This window comes from Caloenas nicobarica, chromosome 6 (assembly GCF_036013445.1).
Source record: "Caloenas nicobarica isolate bCalNic1 chromosome 6, bCalNic1.hap1, whole genome shotgun sequence".
NCBI lineage: Eukaryota > Metazoa > Chordata > Aves > Columbiformes > Columbidae > Caloenas > Caloenas nicobarica.
Window position 1 is genome coordinate 20,056,779 of NC_088250.1, and position 24,808 is coordinate 20,081,586.

A 24,808-nucleotide genomic window follows, 5' to 3' on the forward strand; every position below is an offset into this window, starting at 1 on the left:
CATGTTTTCCCTTCGAAAAACAGTGTTACAATGACGTTGAATTTCTCATTTTTCTTAAAATGGCCCTATATGTCTGCTTGCATTTTAGTGTCAGTGTTGTGAAATGTCCTTTTCCACTTCCCACATCAGATCAGACTACAGGTTGAAGACAAAATAAAGGATGACAGTTATAAACTTACTGTATGGCCGCATAACATAAGTATTTCACTCCTTGCTTTCCCTTAAAGAATCTTTGGCATGCTGAATCTATCATTAAATGTATATTTAATAACCAAGAGAGATATACTTAGCTTTAAGGCCTTCAAACCCAGCCACACAAAATAGCCTCCTCAAATGAGAACAGTGCATCTGCCCAATGGACAGAAGTGGCCTCACAAAAAGATGTTAACCTCAGAAAGCCCAGGTCTAAAGGCCATCATAAGGCACATTTCAGACCATACTTAGATAAAAACACTGGAGAAGGTCAAAACCCAGCCTGGGTGAAGAGAACAGTGAAAAATTGTTTTGGCAAATGTAGACAGCTACCCTAGGTAAAGCAGTAACATTACATACAGCAAATGTGGGTCAGGTTTCTTATCCAGAGATCAATGACAATGAGTTGTTCATTAGGTATTATAACGTTCTCCACCAGCAACTAAGCTTGGAATAAGAAAATCTAGACATGCTAAGGATACTGTTTCTTTTCAGTGAGGGATTCTTCTCACACGTTTGTTTTTAACAAGCCTAGGTTCAATTATGAGAACTCATGATACTTAATTTTTTTCACCTTTCTTTGCAGAAAAGCTTTTATAAGTTTCTGGTTCCTAGCACCATCCTCTAATCTCAATCAGTAAGAGTTGCATGAGGCATTTTTTTCCTCACAGAACTGTGCTGCAAATTGTAAAGGCAATTGTGCACTAGTAAAAAGCCAAAAGTCCAAAGAGGAGATGGACCTGGTACTAAGATATTATTGAAAAATGAGCTACAGTTGTTTGACATTACTGCATTTGGGGATTCGAAGACACTGTGAGAGCATTAATGAGTAATCATGAGGAGAACAACAAGCCTCAGGTTTGCAGAGCAGGCACAGAAACAGGAATTACTTGTTTCAGCCATGTCGGGGGATGAGCACAACATGAATAACCAAACATCTGATGAGCAATTTCATTCTGAAACCAGGATGAAGTTGCTTAGTATACTTTCACTTGAATATTTCCAGAAATCCTACGTAGAAGGAGACTGGAAATAATTCTACTAGTCATTGAAATCAACTGTGCATATTTTCCATGTTGTGGTTTCTGCAAAATACAGTTTATAATTATTATATTTCTGCTTTCTCTTCCTGACCTTGATTAGCTGCTACTAAGCAGTTAGCCAGTCAGTTTTTGACTGGAGATCAAAATGTGACATGGAACAAAAAGGTAAAGCTGGAGTGAGTCTGAGGTGACTCCTTCCTCCTCACGCTTTCTTGCAACATGGGCACAAAGGGATACTCCACAAACACCGGAACCACATCTGCAGCACGTGGACATACCATATTGGAGGGTAACCAACAGTATTCACTGAGACAAGAGATCAGTCAGAATTTACGGTTTTTATTTTTTTAATGATGTACATATTGATAGAAGGGCAAATGTAGCGGAACAATAATCATAGTAAGAGGTCATTGTGAGGCAGCACCAATAAAAACCTTATTTTGCTCTAATATAAGTGTTAGTAGATGTGCTAAAGAATAATGGAATGCAGGTTGGACCAGTTTACGCTGTGGTGAATTTTGTCCTGGGACAGCCAGGAATAACTCAGGAGAGGAATGAAAACAGGTGGGTAAAAGAGAAGAATTGGAATTATATATTCTTGTCAATAACTTATTTTCTAATATGCTTTTCCTTCTTTGAGAGTGAATTTTCACAATTAATTCTGTAAACCTTTACAATACCAGAACTGCAGTAATTTTCCATCCAATGCACATGGATGGCATAATTCACACCACCACTAACCACTTTTGTTCAGACCATGTACTAAGGTAACTTACAATTAACATAAAACCAAAATTACTTGGAAATTACTTTTCAAGTGTAAAGCAGTAAACATCACTACAGTTAGATCAGAGAGCCCTCACAGTTAACACAAACAAATCTGTAAAGCAGCAAAACTGACTTAATCAAACTTGGGGGCTTTACATGTGGGATGCTGTTGGTTTTTTCTTTTAATTACTAAAGTAGTGGAAGAAAGGAACACAATAGCTGTCATATGCTGGATACCAGTAAAATATTTAATAGTCACAACTCATCTTAAAAAACCTGCAAATGCCTTAGGTAGAAGCACTGTCATGCAAATTAACCATTGGCTAAATGACTGCAAACAAAAGATAATGAAACATGGCAACACAGAAGGATGTGTCTAATGAAGTACTAAAGGGCTGGGTTCTGATTTTTTTAACTCACAATCTCAAAGGGTGAATAAACAACTTGATAAGACATAAGAACACTAGAGCAGGAGAAGAAAAAACACTGGACAAAAAATAAATACAATACATATGTCTCTAGGGAATTAGCAACGCTAAGGAAAAGATCCATTCGGAAAAATTCAATGGAGACATAATTTACGTAGAGCTAGTGAGTGAGCAAAGTCTAGGAAGTGATAATCCTGAAGACAGTTGGAGTACACAGCACACCTCCCACTGCCTCTATTTCTATCTCTCTGTAGATATTTATGGAACTTTAACTACAGTGACAGTTTTCCTTAATACAATAGCAAAATGCTGTTATCTCAACAATTATCAAAATTTGGCATGTAAAACTGATAGTAAACATCATATTATGTATCTTGCATATATACATGAAAGACAGGGTCATTTTGTGGTCCAGAGGGCTCATACAAAGAAGCATGATGGTATTTCAGGAAAATTAAGAACAGTTATGTGATTTTTTTTTTTTTTTAAGTTATGATACATAGACATGACTACAGTGTGCAAACAGTGAAGGATATAAATACTGGGGACAGAGAGAAATCATCCAAGGGGCATGAAAACAGTACAGATAAGAACCAAAGAATGAACTCTGTAAACAATTTCAGAGGGAGAATTGGAATAAATTTGTTAGTAGCCTGTGATGCATTTGGCTGTGGAATGTTTCTCCAAAAGCAGCACCCATTCACAAGCCATTTGGCGTGAATCCTTAAAATGTGCAAAGACAAAACTTTAGAGAGCGTACAATAGAGACTGCTCTCTGGAGAGGAGATGAAGTGAATGGAATGAGAGAAATTGAAATAAAGATCTCATTAAATAAAGGCATCATTTTAGTTCCAAAACAAGGGACAGAACCAGTCTTACTCTTGAAGACTGATGAGGAGAAAGCATGACAGATTTTTATTTATGTAGTATGCTAGGCTGTTGGACTCCATTTTTATAATTCATAAACAATTCATAAAGGGCTCTTCTACAAGATTCTATGAAATAGCAGGTATTGGTCACAGCAAGAGACAGAAAACGTAATATATGGAGCTTTTTGCCACAGGCACAGTAAATTCTACTGTCCATTATTGCAATGAGATGAGTGTACTTGGACAGGTTTGGCTTAAGAATATTGTGCCTTTCTACATACTGTTAACAAGAGTAAACATGACTTAATGGAACTCCATCATCTTGTTTTAAGATTCCCAATACTTAATCCATGCCGCTGCTCTCTCACTGTGTAGAGCATCTAACAACACAAGAACATCTTCCCTACACCTCTCTTCTGCAGCAGTTTGCAGTGAATAACTAGTAGAAATAGATGAGCATTCCTATGGCAGCAAAAATGCCAAGATAAAGGTCCCACTGCAGAAGGCAGCACATTAATGACCTTACATTTTGAAAATTAAACGCGTAACATTAAGAGATTTTCTTTTCTATAGCATCGAAACTTATATCTATGCTCCTGTTTATTTTCATCATGCTGCGCAATCTTATTTTGGGAACAGTCACATGGGGATCACTTATAGCAAATTCTACTCAGACAAAGCAAGCTATTCAAAAATGTTCATTTTAAAAGAACACATCTAATATAAAGAGAGCATTATTACTTTAACAGCTTTCAAAGCCAGACATGCATTTTCCTTCTGTATAAAGCTTTTTAGCACATTAAATTAATAATTTTCATTTGTACATGTGGCAACAGCATTATCAGATAAAGAAGATATGCACGTGTAGATCGAAATAAAGAAAAAGTTTTAGCAGTAAAGGTATACTTAAAAGATTTAAAAAAAAAAAAAATCAGCAGAAATGTTAATTGGCAAGGAGACAAGGAAACTTGCTAAAGCTTTGCACTACCTGAGCACAAGGAAGAATAGTCAATCACAGTCAAGATTCTATCTCTTTCTAAACATTTGATATTATTTTTACAAATACATACTACCCTAAAGGGTAAGCTTTGCCATTGTTCTCCCCCAGGGAAGCAGGCAGATATAAAGTACCTCTCTGCCTCCTTGCAAAAGCTACTTGCAATGGAACGGCATCATGAGGGTTGTGTTTTGTGGGTCTACTGTTTTCTCCTAGATTAAAACACATAAAATTCATACTAACAATATGAATTATTTTGTTAAATAGGAAGGGAAAATATAACTTACAGTCTTCTTCTGGATATCACGACCATTCATTACATTTTATTCAATACATATTAAATCAACTCTTATCCAAAGACATTGACCAGTTAATGGATACCAGGAAAGTGAATTCGCCTACCATTCTGTAAATGATACTTGGATTAACAGTACGGATGCCCATGTAAAATCAATCCCTTAGAGAATTCTCATAGTAGCAAAATCTGTATACCTACTATTGCTAGGGATAAAGCATTTCCAGGATTTCCTATGCCTCACACCTTAACATAATTTTAGAGCACAAAGTTGACAACAATCCATTGAAGTATCAATACCTGTGGGCTGACTGGTAGCACACAACATTTTCTGAAGTAATATTAAGTAATCGTTCAGAAAGGTTAAAAGGCAGAAAAATCCACATTTAGTTGTTAAAACAGGAAAAGTCTGTCTCTTAGAATAAAAGGACACGAAGTACATTTTGTATATGAGATCAGATGGGAGTAACACCCTCTATAAGGCAACTCCATATGGCAGATGTATGTAAATACATCAGGCAGAAACAACCTGCAAACATGAGAGTTTTGATGTGAATTTCTGTTGTAAGCTCAAAGCATATAATCTTTCAACCATACCACAGCAACAGCATAGGGAAATGCCCCAGCTACTACATGCCCAGACTGAAGCGTAGCTCTTCTTTGATAAAGCATCATGTAAAATGGGTAACTTCTCAGTAATTTAATCTGCTACTTCATCACTGTATTCAGACATATCTGCTTAATTGTCTATGCTTTCACCACATTTCATTCCTTTAGCTCTACAGAGCAAATGTACTAAAAAATACTAATAGGGTAATTCTCACCAACCTCAACAGCGCAAGAATTATTTCCTCACTGCTTGGTGATCCCTAGTTATCTAATACGATCTAAATGTCACAGATAAACCTAGGGAGAAATAGTCAATGAACTCATAACCAGAGATCAACAAATCTGGCATTAAATGCTCACGGGAACAAAACTGACAAATGCAGAAAGCGAAACCGTACTAATAAAACTGTGAAAGAGATGCATACCAGAAAACTGCCTGAGAAATGATGGCAGAAAGAAAAAGGTCTTTGAAAAATGTTTCATGCTTCTAGAGAGGATACAGGCTTGAAGGTTATTGGGAGAAAAAAAAAAAAAAAGAGAGAGAGAAAATAAGCCTGTACTGAGCTTTTAATCTTTCCTTAATTGTACTGAGAGTCTCCAGCATTATCCCCAGAGAGAATGAAGCATGAAAGCCTAAGTAACTCAAACAAGTTTCCTTAGAACTCAGTCCTTTCAGAACAGCATGATTTCTTTGAAGGACTCAATTTCTCAAAGACCAGGTCATAAAAAAATTGTATTGTAATGCAAATATTTATTATGCTAAAACAAAACAATGATATTGTACCTTTTCCCACTAACCTGTACTCAGGAATGCACAGATAGGGTTTTGTGGAAATCAACAGAATAAAGTTTGTTTGCCTATTTTGGAAAATGAAGCGCTTAATACCCCAATAAAATGGTTTGCATTGACAGTCAGAATTGATATTTTTCAAATGTCAAGAGAGGTGGAATGCAAAATTAAATAGAAATTACTTAGGAAACAGAGGTTAAAATGTAAGCAAGCTGAATTATATCAAAAACTACTACATGCAGGATGGCAAGGTTTAATTTTAAATGCTGATTATTTATGATCCTCAAAATAATGGTATACAAGCCTGGCTTAGAGTTAAGTATGACATCTGAAAGGACACGAGTATTTTGTCAATGTATTTTAAAATTACCATAAGTTCAATCGGAAGACATTTAGTATGTAAACTTTTATTTGTGAGTTTCAGTTTTCTTTTAACTTCTTCATTTGAGATTTATTATAACTGAAACTATTTAAGTAGATTTCAGAGGAAATATACACTAATGGTCTTATCTAATCAGGCATGAGATGAAGGATAAAGAAATTGAGCCTTAAGCATCACATCAGACAGATGGTATGAATCCTGAAATTCTGATAAACCACCAATTTCAACAGCAACCTGTAACAGAAATATTAGATGAAAACACAAATTCTGTGAACATCCACTTCATTACAGAGTACAAAAATACAGGGAGCCTTAGAAGGCCACCATGTCTAATTATGTGCTGTTCTTAAATATTTATGGCATAAAGAACCATTCACCAAAAGAAAAAAATTATCCATGAACACGTCGTTCCATAAATCCCCTTGAGATGCAAACATTTCAGAGGGCCTGCAGGCCGCTCAGGGCATGTTTCAGGCCTGTTATCTTCACATTGCTGGTGAACAGATTTCTGGGAATTTTGTAGCTCACTGAACTAATGGAATTAGAGCAACATCCACTAACCCTGAGAACTAAGTGTTGGAGTTCCACTGCTGAGATGGAAACAAGGACTGATCCAAGAGCAAGCACATGGGTTATTTGGTTGAGGTTTTTTTGGTTTCGTTTTGTTGTTTTGGGGGTTTTGTTTGTTTTGTTGGGGTTTTTTGTTTGTTTGGGGTTGGTTTTGTTTGTTTGTTTGGTTTTTTAAATCTCTTTCTTGATATCCGGGACTTTCCGTAATCAGCACAGATGTCAGTGGATAGAAACTGTTACAGAAGGGAAGAGGGTAAAGAGGATTTAAACCTACTGCCAGCAGCCTGTGCTGGCATGTTACACAAGGAGAAGGAAGCAATTAGTAATTACCTCGCTTGAAATCCCACAATGCTCATTGACTTCAATAAGGGAGTGTTTTACCATGGCTGAAAAGAGGGGAGGAACCAGTCCAAGGGAAAGGGCAAACATTGAACCTTACGGCTCCGATTATGACCAGGAAAAGACATCTATCAGAGCTGCACTATCTAAGGCAAGGAAAGGGCACTCTCTTTTTGAGCCCATTTATTAATCCATTTACCTAATAAATTGATAATGTCAGGGGTTTAGCTTGTATTGAGTTTTAACGTGTTGAATGCTCATTCTAGGGAGTGTTTCCTTAAGGAAGGATTCACATTGTGCAATATAGGACTTGTAGATTTCTTTTTTCTGGCTACATGAAGGTGAACACTCTTACAAAATTTTTGCAAAATATTTTATAAACTAAACAAGACTGTCAGAATTAAAAATATTATACAATAGCCTTCCTTTCGGTTTGTGTTAATCTGCATAAGATCTTCCACTGACACAGATCTTATTGTCAATGATCTCTGTTTTTTCTAATGCCAGCAGGTTTAAGCTAATGGATTTTTAAAACGTCAATATTAAAACATATCCATTGATCTGATAAATGGCATCACATTTGCCCAACCCATTATGCAATACAAGCAGAAAGCACCTATTCAAATGCAGCACGCAAGCACGCATTCTATAGGAATGCCTTGGAGGAACACACAACCACATCCACTGCTGTAAAGCAACAAGAACTCAGTGCTAAAAGGAAGCTTTACTATTTTTCTCAAGAACCTGAAGGAACCAGTAATAACAGATTAACCTTTTGTGTAAGGAAGAAAAAGCATGACTCATCTGAAAAGAAACCAAGGATTGAGATGATAACACCGACCAGAAGATCAGAAAGGCTCAATCTCCAAAATAACCTCATCCACATTTGACCCCGTGGTTGAGTTAAGGAACAGTCAGTGTCAAATCCAAAAGTTTAGAAGTGTCAGCAAAGCCTTATGCAGTTGATCCCTTTGGTATCCATTCTAAGGCAGGAAGGGACACAGCCAACCAGAAATGCAGTTACAACCAAAGCTCCGGGCAATCTGACACAGAAGTTTGAGAAGGCAAATATGAATTTAATGTTGTAATATATACACACAATACATGTTAGATAGACAGCAGATTATATACACAAAGATATCTATGAAGACATAATTTTGTTATGCATTTTTTCTCTCTGTGACAGATAAGAATGAGACACGTATTTGATAGTTAAAATCTATGTTGGGGAAAAAAGCCAGAAACTATTTCATACGCTTCAAATCTTAAAATTTGTCTGAAAGAAATTTTTACCTAATAAAAATGAACTAATGAAAGACCAGAAGTTTGCTGCCTGAAGCAAGACTCGTAGGCTCCCAGTTGTGTTTCGCAACATATGTTTTTGCCATTTAGCACATCATGCTTAGAGATACCACATTTAATAATACAATCTGCTGAGGATGAAAAGCACTTTCTTTGCTAATAAAAAAGCTGGTTATAGAAAGTGCAAGTTTGGCAGTAAAGCTTCAAAGAAAAATAGCAGCCCCCAAACATCTGCAGACTAAGTGTATACATTTCAGTTTGTCAGATGTTCTTCTGTAATTCAAATATTTTAGGAATTAATCAAAATAATTTCTTTTCTTGAAAATCGGATGAATTCATATTTTTCAACTTTAGCCCTAACCATGATAAAATAAGAGAAAACCAATAAAGGGATTAGTTAACAGGGAGACTGACACACTCACTGGCTGTTCTATTTATTTTTATCCGAGAGGGAACCTCAAATAAGTCAAGCTTTCTGCAATATAATTTAAGACTCTTTGAAGTGCTAATAAACATATAAACACTTACAAGGGCTGTAAATAGATATGACAATACATTTTTGCACAGTGTCTGGTATAATAGGATTCGACAGGAGCTTCAAGCTGATGGGCACTATTACAGTGATACAGAATTGCACATAAGAAAAATAACATGCTAGCATGGTTTAAGAGAAATCGGGTCTACAAAGACTTATTCCACTTCTGCATGATGATCAGTGAAACGGTCACAAAAAGTTGTTATTGAAATAAATTCAGAATAAACCAGGAGACTGAGATGCAAACTCATTGTAGGGATGACATACAAGAACAAGCACCAGGAAAGTTTGTTGCAGAAAGACATGAAGAAGGATCAGGCCCTTCCAATCGGCTTGTTATTTTTCAATCTTTTCAGTTGCTTAAGAGGCATCTGAAGTGCCTGTCTCTGTCACATTCAACCATGGATAACAACAAAGAAAGGGAAACTCAGAGTTAAAACTAACTGGATCCCTTGATCTTTTGCAGAAATTGTGCCCTCATTGACAATATTGAATATCATACATAATGGCACAGCAAGTTATTTGAAACAGAGTAGACAATTACCGATTATGAGCTTTTCAGTCATAATGCCATTATTTAGAAAAGAATGTATCGTATCAAGACTATCAAAACACTTGTACACTTCCATCAGCATATGTCACACCAAGAGAAAAGCTATGTTACTGTAGTGAAAAAAAATCTAGTTTCTAGATATGTTTCTCCACTGCCAATGGCCAGGAAGGTTACCTTAAGAGATATACTGTCACAATCAGCGTTCACAAAATCTGCATCCATTTTTTAAAACATGAAGTGATTAACACACACAAATGAAAGCAGCAGCCACTGTGTTGCTATGCTGACAAACACAGCTTCTTCGGATCTAAGACTGGTTACTGAGGACAGAATGCCATTCCATATGGGTTTAAATCTGCTCTACCAGACAGAGCATCACTCATTAAAATTAGAAATGTTTGAGAAAGCAAAACAAGAGAAAAAACCCTAAAAGCATATTACAAGGATGGTCAAAACCAATATAACAGCAGCACTAAAGGACAGATTCTGCTCCCACTTAGCTCCATGTGTTACAGCAATTGTACTGTATTCACTTGAAATATGCTCAGTTCACACCACAAAAACTGGGAGTGCAATCTGGTACTTCTTCTTGGTATAACGATTATTTTGGAATCTTTCCCTGTTACTCACTTGCATGCTTTATCAGTATTAACAAAGAAGGTATGAAGGTGGGATGTTACTTTCAAAGCTTTGCTCACATCTTGCCAATTCTGTGTTTACTGTCATATTCTAAAGCTAGAGAGAGGAGAAGGACTTTTTATATTCCTCCTCCTTCCATGTGTTACTCTAAGAATAAAATCTCCTGCTTGCCTATCATCACTTCATTTTGCGATGTCTCTCACACTAGCTCTGCTTCTTTGCATACAAATTTGAATTGGTCATTAGCTGAAGATTTACAGGCAGCAGAAAACAACAGATTCCATACAGAAGGAAGATGTGAAGGATCCAAGTGTATCTGATGACATGGAGTAATTCTTCCTTATTCTGACAAGATGGCTATTTGAGAGGTTAGTGAACGCAGTATTCCAGCTACATTGCAAATGCATGCTACTACTCACTTCTACAGTTCTCAGATAAAACCCCATTAGATAGACAAATCATCAAGGTAGAGTTTGAGCAGCCAATGAAAAGTGTGACATGAAGCAATTAAAGACAGTTGTATGTTCCATGACCACCTTTGTATACTTTTGTGGGTCTCCAAGTAGTTCACTACTTTAAATCATATGATCACCCATCCTGCAAAGCTAAATACTCTGTATTTTATTAATTATAGTTTTATACCTCTATTATGTTTGCCTATGGGAAAATCAGTAAATCAGAGCAAAGATTTCTACAATTGATTACTGGGCAATAAACTGGCAGAGTAGTATACCATAAAAGAAGCTGATAGCTTAGAGGCTGAACATGGATTTTTTTGTTGGTGGTGGTTTGATTCCACCCTCACTGTATTTCATTTCTCAGACCAAATTTAATCTCTCACTTAAATGAACCAGAAAGAGTTTCTGGTATGGAATACACATTGTTGAAAAGGTGCATTAGAAAGTACTGACATTCGCATGAGATTCCCAACACTCCTTACACATGTCGAAGTATTCAGGAACCTGCTAGCAAGAGAAGTAAGAACAATCTCAGATAACAATGCAACATGTATTTTCCAGCAGCCTAATTCAAGGAAAAGGCTGCCTCTCTAAAATGTTGTCTACCGCGTTACACTGCAAAACACCTGAGATTCAGTAACATACTTTGATAAATAATGTACTTGCAGCACGGCCAAATGGATAAAACAAACTAAAATGCTTACGATGTTCATTTTAATTAATGTATTTTTACAGTGCCTTTGTAATTCCTACTGCCATAATCCTGACACATAAAACAAGGCATAAGATTATATTATACCCTAATATAAGGGATATGACTAGATATATCTTAAAAAGACAAATTGATATTCAATGTAAATGCACTGAGAGCTTTGGTCTCATTTCTAATGAACTTAAGCCTTATTCAGAAATCTCACTGAACAGTGCTAAGTTTAAATTAGCATGCCATTTCATACGTGTATTTCCTACACAGCATTCCATTGAAACTGTATGTAAAATTTCTTCTGTTCTGACAGAGAATATTTTAAAATTAGCTCACTAAAAACTAACATTCACAGTGTTCAGAAAACAAAGACAGCAAGAAAGCTGCTTCTCCCAAGGCTATCATTTCAGAGCAGAGAAGTCTGCCAAGGGCTACTGAATTACCGTCAGATGGGTAAAGGCAGGAAGCAAGTTATGCTACTGTTTATCAGATTAAGAGATGTGTAAGTGCTCTTGAATATGAACAAAAAAGAATTAAAATATTCATTCTGACCTTATAGTGGCCCAGACTCCCTCTCTCCAAAGTCACTGCATACCGAAGTAATAGTTGTTCTTCGTTTACTCGAGATCAAATGTTTCTCAAGGCATTTTCAGTAACTTCTAACAACCTTATTCCACAGAAAAGGAAATGGGTTATTTGTATGTTATCCAAGGAAGGCTGAGTAATTCACTGTGGTAGGAAAGACCTCTAGAAATAAGTCACCTCTCTGCAGATTCAATCCCTTCCTGTCTGAGTTTGAATCAGTTTGCAACTGCATGAAAGGACAAAGCATAAGGATGAACTACAGAGACCTTCTGTAATGATAACACTGCTCAAATACGTGCATTTCACTGCTACTCTTTCTAAAAGAATCCAACTATTAGGAGTGGAGCAAGCCAGTGATCCAGCAGGATGTGCATGACCAGAGCTCCTTGTGCGTAGCCTTCTGCTTTCATGTTTATTTTTGGATGCATTTTCCTTTGTGCTTTGAAACAGTTTTTGCGCAAGGTAGCTAGCACCACACTAATTCAGTGATGCTAGGAGGGAAAGCAAGTTCTTAACCACAAAAGAGTACCTCTTCCCACAGATTCATAGAGCACCTTAGAACTCTACGGTGTTGTAATGAGGATGAATAACTTCTTTTCATGTTTGTTAGTGCTCCTCAGAGCTGAACGCCAGGGACAATCGGTGCACAAAGGCACATCACCAGTGATTGCCATAAGCTCCTGCAGCTTCTTCATCAGGGAGCGGTGTTCAGCTCTGTGAGAACTAACCAGAGATTTCATCATCTCCAATCTGCTATAGCAGCCATTAATAGAAAATAAGTCTCCCAGGATAAGTAAGCTTAGAAGTTCAACAGATGTTCCCGAACACGATGCTACTTCAAGAGTTATAGTCTTTAGAGAGAAGACTAGGCCATTTTAACTGGTAATTGTTTTTATCAGGACAATATCATTTGTTTTGACCAGCATTCCCTGACTGTTCAAAATGAAGGTCATAGAAAATCTTTCTGTATTTAAAGGCTTGAATGAATATGTAGTTCTGTATATTACAGAAGGCATCTTATTATATTTTTGATAAAGAATATCCTACCATTTCTGCAGAGTATTTAATGGTTTAGTGAGACTTGGCAGTATTAAGTTTATGGTTGGACTTTTCCAACCTAGATGATTCTGTGATTCTAAATTTATAAAACTGACAGAAAAATAGTGATAGACGAGAAAGAAGTCTGTTCACAAGACACAATCTCTTTCACGTACTGATCCAATTGTAATTGTACTCAAAGAAATGAATACACTTTGCTGTATATTGTGCATTAAATATGTTAAAAGCTACATCTGGTCTGCGAAACATCCTATCAATACAATTGCTTCTTAGAGCAATACAGCTAATACAGGAAAAGTTACTTTTTCAATTTAAACAAAACTCAGAAAAATCTGTAAATTCCTAACATGAAGTTATAGAGATTTTGAAAATTCTAAACTTAGAAATAACTAAAACACACAGGTATATCTTTCTCTCTCTTCAAATCTCATTTCAGGATTTACATGGAAAGTTTCATAAGCAGTATAAACAAGTATTTGTCTTTCAAATAACTGCATAGATTTGTGGTAGAAAAACATGTCCAGCAAACATGATCATCAGTAGGTTTCAGTGTTAATGAATTTTTACTGTAAAGTAAAATAGTTCATAGTTCTTAGTCTTATCATTTCACACTAGTTGCACAATAGACTAAAGTCAATACTGAATCAGTTTATACTGATTCACTTTCCAATAATATATTTGCAACCTAAAAAGAAGATTAAAAATTGCAGTCTTCGAATTTTCACGCTCTGTATGCCCAAGATGTTTAATCAGCTAACAGACAGTTCTCATTTGTTCTTTCTCTCCAAAGAACAGAAAAAAAAACACAAACAAAAAACTTATTCATATATAAAATGGTTTTTTTGCACTTCTATTATTAATCATAAAAATCCAACATTCATAAAGGCAGTAACCATTTTAAGAATGCCATTCCTACCATTTATTTATGTTGTTCTTCAACAGCATTGTTTTGGAATTATTCAACTTTTTTTGTTATGGAGAAACCACTTATTTCTGGAATTAAATTATCATCATTGGGAGAATTAAAATTTGTATGCACTAGAATTTAGTTTTTACCATATCTGGATTATGATGCAGACATTGTTGCCTTTTCCTATTTTTCCCATGTTACCACAAATAATAGGTATCTGTGATCCATTCTTGACTTTGTGTGGGTTTTCATTCAAAACAAATTAAATAATTATCTGAATGGCACATCACCGTATCAATAACCATTTTCCCACATGGGCTTTGTCACAGCAAAGAAATATGAATCTTAGGATAATGTAGACAGAATAACACAATATCCATAACAAAAAGTTGCCCTGAAGAAAAGTATTTACTTTTTTTCAGATAACATTAATAATATACTACTGCTGCTGTTGCTAGTATATTTCAGGGGAATTTTCTTAAATAATTTTCTGTCCATTTTGAACATAGTCTGTTTATCACACCTTAGCTGCAGTTTATGTAGGCTTTGGGATTAGTAAATTGCAAGGAAACAAATATTGCCTTGAGCAAAAAAAAAAAAAACCAGCAACTTAATTCTACCCCAGACTAACCAGCAAAGCTATATTTCATGGCATAATTTTCCACTCACTCAGAGCCCTGAGATAGCCTCCTTGAAAGAAAGCACTCCAAAATACCTGAAAAGTTCACTGTAAAACTGCACAAAAGGCAGACGCATCACAAAGCTAAACTGTGATCTGTGACTGACACCTGCAGCATCAGTGACAGGCTCCGCTGCACAATTCCATCAAAACTGCACCACACAAGATGCGTGCGAAGGCTCCCTATGATAGTGCCCAATACTTTCAACAAGTATCTATCATCAAAAAACTCATAAAAATCAGGAAAATTGTTAGAAATTACATTGTATTAGTGATTAAAGAGCCAATGACATTGGCATTTTTGTTTTAAAACCACTTTATGTTTTAAGGTTCAAAATTTTTAAGAATGGAACTTAATCTCCACTCCCCCAATATTTCTGATAGGAAACCAATGACCTCTGAATGCTTAACACGAAGATCATATACACAGCAGAAATGACTCTGCTTATTCCAATTAGAATTTTTAAAAAAGTTATTTGAGAAAGCTACAATTGGATTTATTCTCCTCCAACATGAGCTTGTAAAACACTACTTACATTAACAATTTCTGACCACTGGCAAGTGTAGCAGATGTTAAAACAGATGAGGCCACTGGTGTATTTAACCTTTTAATGCCAGAGTCTAAAATCATAATGCAGCTGCTGTAGAAGAAAAAAAAAGCATGAACTGCAGAAAAATATTGCATTGTGAATTTCTTCAGATTTGCTATGAAACTTTACTAACACTTTATGACAACGAAATCTGATATTGCCAGAGCACCCAATGGCAAGCACGTTTCAATCGCACATTGGTCTTTCATCCCTTGGTCATGCTGCACCATTAACTATGCTCAAAGCCACATCCCTATAGACAGATTATGTTAGTGCTGTTTTCTCAGTCTGTGTAGCTAGTTGTGGATTTGATTTTCTTTCTGACAGCCTTACTTCAATAGTGCTTTAGGACAATTAGCTGGAGTATAATACTGCTCTTTCTCAGGATAAGAGAAAGCCAAAAAAAAAAAAATCCATTCGTCTGCAATTAGGAGAGAAGCTGAAATAAAATGCTATAACCAACATCTATTACTTAAATATAGTGTCCCTACATCTGCAACTTTACATCTGCAACTTTAGGACACTGTCACACCACCTGACAATCCTGCATAACATCTCAATTTGTACAGTTACCATCTCAAAAAGGCTGGCAGTACAAATTGGCAAAAGTGGAGGCCAGGCCAACAGGATCCCTTCCAATTCCCAGAACACTTTTCAAATCAAGTATAATGCTTATAATAATGCAAACTGATTGAAGTTCAGTAACTTAGAACAGTAACATGTTAATGAAGTCTCCTCAGCATGGATACAGAGTACACACAGATTATCAAATGAAGACCCTCAGCAGTACATTCTCCACAAGGGTAAGTTTTAAGGGAACCCACATGTAATCAGTAGCTTAATTTTTAAGGTATCTTAATCCATCTGCAAGTTCTAAACCCCTTACCGCTGACGATGAGACAGGAGTAAAGGAGAATAATTTAAAATACCAGAGTATATTAAGGATAGACTCTCCTCTTAAATGCTGGCAATAAAAGCAAGTTTAAGGCTAACAAAGCAACACCTGCAGTATACAAATAAATTCCACCAGAAATTTCACCTAAGTTGTTTCATTAGAAGAAAGCCCGCAAGAAAGAAATACAAGAGTATGTAATCATGCAGAATATGAAGCACTAAAAACAAGCAAAAAGACTTTCCTATTTGTCCAAACTATTTTCAAAGAATTATTACTTTGCTTATGGCATAAACATGCATATATTTCATTACAAACAATCAAAAGGTTAAATCACCTTTCTTTCTGTGTAAACTGCAAATAAATCTGAATTTACCTCCCAAAGTGCCTTAAAGTCCTTCTGCTCAATTCGAAGGAGCTCACTATATTCTCTGGTAACGATGGTAGCATGGCGAGGAGTGTTATCCAGAATGGACTCTCCAAAAGCCGTTCCTACTCCCAGAGTGCATATTGTCACAGCATCCTTTGAATTAAAAATAAAAGGACACACATTAAATATTCCAGGATATTTTAAGAGTCTTTATGCCGCATTTGCTAATAGCACTGTCTTAAGATTCTTCAGCATTTTGCTTTAAAAGAAAATTAATTAAAAGTGCCAAAAAAAAAACCAACCCCACAACATCAATATGCTGATTAACAACAAGGGAAGTCTAAATGCAGATGCAAGTAGAACTTCTGTTTTCTATGGCCATCAGTTGAATTAGGCATTTCTGTCTGCAAAGCAGAGAACACGAGAGTCACCTTCAGCTTTGGTGTTCATCTGCTTCTAAAGACTGCTGTGATTATGAGATCCTTTAGAAATGTCAGAGGTGATCAGAAGATAACTAGCATCAGAAATGCAATCTTGAAATATAAATTTCTGCCCTATGTAGACTACCCCTATCAGAAAGAAAAATTGACTGTTATGTTTTCTCAGTAAACATAACTTTCAATTACAGTATCTTCTTGTATTTATAATGCAAGGTCTGGGCACAATGCAGTTGTACAGCTTAATCAACAATTGCCCTTTCTGTTGAAAATGCCAGTAAATATCCAATTGTTAATGGATGCCTGCTGATTAAGCACTAGATTTAATTTTTTTTTTTTTCACATAAGTCAGGGATTTCAAGAAAACTATTGAAGTCCAAACCAACAGGGAACAGAGTATTCAGGATGGTCCCAAACATGCAGTAAATCCACTTCAAAAGAGTCTATATGAGCACATGTCATTCATGTGATGGAAAGATGTCTAAATCAATCCCCCTCGGCCAGGAACTCCTCTGTAATAGTTCCAACATTAAATTGTGAGCTACCGCAGACAAAAAATTAGACTACTAGAAATTAAATAACTTGATGAATCAGGATTCATTAGATACATGTTCTATTTTAGGCTTACAAGTTGCTCCGTTCCTGAGTGCAGGCTTGAAGCTGAACACATGTATGTCTCTAAGTTGGGCCTTAACTGTCTTTTGAGTAATAAAGAAAAAAAAGGTGGCAACACCCTTAAAAATTTAAACTGATACAAAGTGCACTTTACTAAGGAAACAATACATGCAACCAGACAAATACACATAAACACATATGCTAATTTTACCTAATACAACATTAGAAATACAGTTTAATCCTAAAATGTAGGATTCATGAAATATCTACAAAAAATAAAGCAGAAAATTTTGTCATCCCATCCACTACATCCTTGTGTCTGATAATCCAGGAAAGATACATGAGCCTATTTCAGCATCATTTTCTGTGTTTAAAATTGCATTGTTTTCCTTTCATGCATCTAATAAGTGGTAATAGGCAAATGTTATTAAGATCAAGTTAGTAGCTTTATAATTGCATTACAAAGACAAATGCCCATAATAGTCCAGTTCCCTGAACCATAGCAAATTGCTTTTGCACAGATATTACCATATAGAATCATGTGTTCAGGAAAACAAAATTAATTATGTCTTAGAAAAGATCTACGAAGAATTTACTAACTGTCAGAAATTTTCAAGGAAGGCAAATATAGACAGGTACTGTTCAAAACAAAGAATATGTGGGAATGAGCACCTAGGCACCTAAATAGGAGTCTCTACAAACAGCCTACAATAAATGCTGTATACTAAAGTTCTGCCTTAACAAGCTTATCTTTCGGAGCTCAAACACTATCTGCATGCTACCATACACCGGCACTCAAAGAGCTAAAAAGAAAACATGCCCACTGCTCACACAAAACTCAATCTTGGGTCTCCAATACGTTATTCTCAACTTTATTTAGAAAGTTCAGATAAAAGATCCGTTTAGGCCAGAATAACCAAATAGCCTGGCAGAAAAAGAAACTTTTCCATTAGGTGGATCGTAAGTGATATTTACATCTTCCAACTTCTTTTTCACTCTCCTCCCTCCAGAAAAATAAACTCCTTTGAAATGCTTCACCTTTTTTGATTCTTCACAACCCTAAAGAATATATCTTTAAAGACAGAATAGAGAAGAAGAAGAAAAAAGGAAAGGTGTTGGTTAGGGAATCACTTTCTAAGATAACTTCTGATGAGGCAGCTGTTCAGCCTAAGAAATAAATTAACATTGTGAAGTGTTAAGTCAAGGAGCTAGAATGGCCCTACCTACATTCATTCAAGACCAGGCTCCTATCAAGTGCAAGTTCTTCCAGGATTTTTCCCTAGCCATCATTGCTCTCTACAGAGATGCAGTTTCACAGCCAGCTAGGGAACAAGCCCATCTGTCTTCTTCAAGACTTCAGAGCCCCATTTTGTCTCTGCCCCTTGTTTATGTATCTCCAGCCTCCTGGGGAATCAGGTGTGTGTTTCCTATTACACCTGTTAACCTTACACTCCAGAATCTCCTGCTGTTCAGTGCAGCCTTCAGGAGGATTGCTGGCAGCTGAAAACTCTGTTTGCTGCTCCCTCTGCCATGCCAGAAGCAGCAGGGGCTTCTAGCTGCTGGTAACCAGCTAAATTCATACTGCTATTTAAAAGGCAGTATTAGAGACTTTAAAAGAGGAGATTAATTGCATTGCTATCTGTGCTCTGAACACACTAATAAAATGGTAGTGTTCTAATCAAAGGCTGTTTGTGTATTCAGTTGCACTGACTCACTGCCAGGTGAGACACATGTAGTGGAAGAGTTATTAAACCTCCCACCACCACCCCGCCATCAGTCGAAAACATTATTGAGTTTGTAGGACCACCCTATGAAATGGATGAGAATCAGAAACAAGGCTCTGTCGTATTTCCTCCCCTGCTATCACAAGTCACATCCCTGCACACTTCTCCCTGACTTGTGACACTTTCTATTTTCCAGCCTGGCAATCAGAATTTTTGTACTGTGTGTAAACAAAATAATGGTGTCTGAAAGAGAAATTAAGAAAATAGGGAAAAAGATTGCAGTGCTACATTGAAAGGGATTCGGCACTCTTATTTGAAATTTTAGTTTATTCAATATTTTGACTTACTAAGTTGATGTAGCTAGTTTGTTTTTAATTTCATCATCTTCCCACAGCTTGTACCATTATTTCACTTCTGCACCTGTGTCCCTCCAGGACTCTATACCACCTCCATGTTTAATTGGAGACCGGCAAAAGCTGGCATTTTGAAAAGTTTGCTTATTATTACTTTGAAACAGTTTGGTTTGTCCTCAGCAAAAAATTCCTTTTATAACAGAGAAACCAAAGGACATACATGAAAGTAAACTATCTATGAAGTTATTTTCCTGTTCCACTACCTCCACCAGCGTATGTTTCACCCATTCAGATAGGAAATCTTTATCAAACTGCTTTTAAAGATAACACAGAAATATCTTCCCACACTAGAACTGCAGTTTTCCAACATATGCTAGGCCATCCTCCTTACACAACACAAGGTTGTTTGCTTAAAGGAGGCATTATGCTTCTAGAAAGACTGTAACCAGCTTTTCTTTTAGTTCCTAATTAAAATAGTTACAGATCAGATTAACTGTACTGTAATAACATATTCATTATTTCCATACCTTTCTATCTGATCCTCTAAAAGCTGCCTGCAATGTCTTGGACTGTTTGCTAGGTTACCTGGCAGATAGAAGTGAAATGATTTGTCTATACTCACTTTAAATACGCTAAGTTCTAAACCAAAATTAGCACAACCATGACACTGTGGAGCTCAGCATGGGCCAACACACTCTGCTTCTCAGCTACGTACATTAGTCCAGGCAATCTCTGTGTTACAATGGGTAGAGCAGTTCTCATGTTTAAACTAAACTATTTAAAGCTATCTTGGGCATATTTACACTACACTACAGACTACAGCACAAACCTATGTTGCGACTTCACATAGGTTATCTTCAGAATCTAAAACGGCTATTTACATGCACACGTAATGGTATTTACGTGCAGGAAGTAGTATTGCAAGGACTGTCCTGTTTAAATCCCTTTCCTTGTTTCCATGTCATCTTATCACATATCTCCTTTGTCCTCAGTTTCAAACAGCCAGGAGATTCTTCCCTTTCTGACATGGACATCTGACATGGACATCTGAACCTCTTTCTTCACAGTCATTCTTCTCAGCAACCCCACTAACTTATTTTGCTTTTGATCCCCAGCTCTCTGCATCTTCCTACAACCAACACTGCTCTACCACCCACGCACCCACAGCTCCTCCTTTAAAGTTTTTATTAAAAAGGCTAATTGTTTGTAAAGTCAATGCCCTGTGTTCAGCTTGATCTGTTTTTAAAATCCAATCAGCTTAAAAAAACTCTACTCAAACACAAGCAAGATAAACTAGCAATGGCCCTCACTGCGCACTATGATTCAGCTGGCAGACTACAGCAAAACTGCAGATCAAATTGCTATTTGGTCTTTGTCTTTCTTCATTCCTTCTTATTTTATCAGATAGGAATATAAATCTCGATAATTTGGAGTAAAAGGCTCTGAATCTAATTCAGTAAAACACAATGCTGCAGAATCTGGCAAAGATGTCACAATGATGCTTTTGTCATAATGCATTTATTCCGAGCTTTATTCTGAGATATTACCAACAGACATTCTTCAGAACCTGCTCATTTTCAAAACAGAGTTCAAAAATGAAACATATGTAATGCAGTCAGCAGTACTTTTAAGACAATACCAAACTAGGAATACCTCTAAGAGGAACATCTATATATCTTGGTTGTAACATTGGGAAGCTAATAGTGCCAAATAAAAATTAAATTCAGAATCTGTTAAAAACTGAGGGTAAAGACCTCTTCTTGATACATTCTAAACAGGCTGCATTTTCTGTTTATTTCGAAGGGGACTTGCCAAGTCTTTTTGTGACTTTTAAGTACAATATTTATCAAGGCATTTGTTAGACACAAGTTCAGGCAAGACTAAATCAGTTCATTACACTTAACTCTGCAATTCATAGTGTGACATTTTTACCTTAAAAAAAATTCCTCTTCAGTCTCTTCTTGATTGTTGAACAGCCAGAAAATTCATAAATAATTTGTACAGAAAGGAGACCAACCACCACTCAGGATGTACTGGATGGGTAATACTGTCAGATCTTTGTATTTTAAATTGTATTGCCTCATTTCAATGGCAAATGAAATTACCATCATGATCAGCAGCAGCTAGCATATTTTACCACCTCAGTGGAACAGAACTGACAGTAACAGAGAAGTCTGCTCTGATCAAACTCTTTAAGACAGGTATATTGCAAATAGCTGAATATGATTTTCAAACTAGACATTTAAGTATTAAACGTTGCCAGCACTCAGTTTGTTATGTATTCTAACACTGCCCTCTTGTGACAAAATACAGTTTTGCAAGTAGTCAGAAAGGATTTTTCCAAACCAATACGAAAGCTAGGCTTTATTTATGAGATCCTAAATGTGTGTGTTTGTCTTTATTAAAAACATTTAAATCAGTACATGGAATGCTCGCTCTTATCATAATAGCAAATATAGGTAATGTTAATATTTCTGTTTATATGAATTCTCAACTTGGTCCTAATCAGTATTACTATCATTTTCTGTGAGAAATCACAGGTGTCTGCATGAGTAAGCTAATGTGCAGCAAGAATGTGCATGAATTAATACTTCTCTAGCTGCACTGAAGTCTCGATCCATTAGTGCATTTAGATATAATTTCTAGTGCAAGACATAACTACATGCCTCTGTAGGAGCAAAGGCCATTAAGACATTCTTAGTAAGCATCAAGGGCACAATAACTTACTGCATGTTTAATGGGAACAAGCTACCAGCCACCAAAGGTGAATGCATGGAGAGTTAGCACATCATAGCTGCTACACAAAGCATTTATTTCCAGGCTTGCTGAAATTTAAGTTCCCCAAGCAGACAGCTAAACACCTAGTAAAAGTGGGAGTAATATATTTTAATCAAATTAATTATTTTCCATATTTACCTTAACACTGTAGGCATCATCATCTTACAATCATAGGATAATTCAAACTGCAAGAAAACTCAGGAGGTCATCTAGTACAACCTCCTGCTCATCTTACACAGTAAAATATTAGTCATGTCTAAAGACCTTTTAACTAATAGGAACCGAAATACAAAGTTAGCTTCTCTCTTCCTAGAAAAGACAGCATAGTACTTCTCTACTTTTACACAAGACTACAAAATTCTAAACCTGTCAGGTGAACTTCTGTATCTCTTTGCTGGAGCAAAATCAGAGAAAATATTGGACTCAAATACTATTTAGGAGTCCCCAACCACCAAACTTGCCCAGCACTGGAATGGTAAATGCACGAGCTGCTCTACTTTTGGCAGTGAGGCTGTATCCTGTGGCAACTGCATCAAAAGAAGCATGACCAAAATGTCAGGGGAGGTGATTCTCCCACTCTACTCCAGTCTCTTGAGAACCCCACTGCAGTACTGCATCCAGCTCTGGGTCCCCCAACATAAGAAAGACATGGACCTGTTGGAGTGAGGCCAGAGGAGGGCCATGAAGATGATCAGAGGGCTGGAGCACCCCTCTTATGGAGACAGGTTGAGAGAGTTGAGGTTATTTAGCCTGGAGAACAAAAGGCTCCAGGAAGACCTTACAACAGCCTTCCTGTACCTAAAGGGGACCCACAAGAAAGCTGGAGAGGGACTTTTTACAAGGGCGTGTAATGATAGGAAAAGGGGTAATGGCTTTAAACTTAAAGAGGGCAGATTCAGATTATCTATAAGGAAGACATTCTTCCCCATGAGGGTGGTGAGGCACTGGAACAGGCTGCCCAGCCAAGCTGTGGATGCCCCATCCCTGGGAGTGCTCGAGGCCAGGCTGGATGGGGCTTTGAGCAACCTGGTCTCGTGGAAGGTGTCCCTGCCCATGGCAGGGGGGCTGGAACTACATGAACTTTGAGGCCCAACCATTCTATTATTCTATGATTTTATGAACTAGGTGGCGTTAAGAATTCAGTTCATTTCTCCTCTGAGAAGGAAACACAAGGTTAAGAAATTACTGCAGAATATAATTTCTAGAACTAGAACTACATGAATTGTACTTCTGTAGTTTCCTATTGGCAGAAAAATGCAGTGAACCTGAATAAGCAGAAAAAAATATTTACTTCAGATTTCTTAAAAGGCTTAAGCCTTTCATCCTCCATCTAATGGAACAAATCAACACTCCAAACAGATTCTTAATGTAACTTCTACATCCAGAACACTTTTGTGGATATATTTCTTTCAGTAAAGAACATCGGACCTTAACAACAGTGTAGTGCCATCTTTTGGCAAACACCGGAAAATATTCCTGATTGCTTCAGATCTACACAGACAAGGGTCTCATGAGACCTCAGTACTGCTCCAAATTGTGACAATACCAATGACAGACAGACCATGCTGAGAATTGCTCAAATTAGGATAATTATACTCTCAATCAGTCACTACTTAGTAAGTGAAGAGTTTACTAAAAATAAGTATGTGAAAGAAGTTCCTTTTGTATCTGTCATTTTACTGTAAGAAGTAGAAAGACCCAGTATACACACACTGCCCTGACTTGCATTCTGACTCAATCTCCCTGGTGCTGCAGAGCTCAACAAAGTGAAAAATCTAATTTCTGCCAACCTGCTATGAGCTAGAAACTTCCCCCAATCAGCCAAGCTCTGGGCAAAGACAACATCAACAACACCCCCCAAACACGTTATATTCAATCAAGGTTGGAAAAAGGGGTAGTGTTATTCTTCAGGACCTGGGTAGCTGCACCACTCATGTGACATGTCAGAGGTACAGGCCCATGCTGAGCTACAAGATCCCAGATCTCAAACAGGGAATGGGACACAAGGCCTTCTCAGAAGATTCAGCTCACAGCAGGAAGTGCGCGCCTTGTCAGCACAACACTTGACAGTGTGAGTTGGCGCTCTCTCCAAGAAAAATATCTCATCCTTTTTTTGTATTTACTCTAAATTCCTGATTTTGTAAATTCAGGAATGCCAAGACACTGCGAAATCACTTGCAACTTTGGAGGAATTTTACTTGTTCTTTTATTTCTTAACACTGAATTGGTATTATCAGTAGGCTTCTGGTCTAACATGGCAGTGGTTCCAGTACTCTGCTGTTACTATAATACCTGCCCATTCTTGCAGTGAAGACTGCAGCATGCTGTTATCAGACTGCACTGT

The 24,808-nt window shown here is 36.8% G+C and overlaps 1 protein-coding gene across 3 annotated transcripts in view; it reads right to left on the bottom strand.

The window, feature by feature from the left end:
- RAPGEF4 (Rap guanine nucleotide exchange factor 4) overlaps positions 1-24,808 on the bottom strand; it is a 150,200-nt gene that overhangs the window by 113,982 nt on the left and 11,410 nt on the right. For all 3 annotated transcript variants that reach the window (XM_065637505.1, XM_065637504.1, XM_065637506.1), the window contains exon 4: positions 16,564-16,710. In XM_065637505.1, the coding sequence (XP_065493577.1) occupies positions 16,564-16,710 (147 nt within the window). The remainder of the gene's footprint in view (positions 1-16,563; positions 16,711-24,808) is intronic.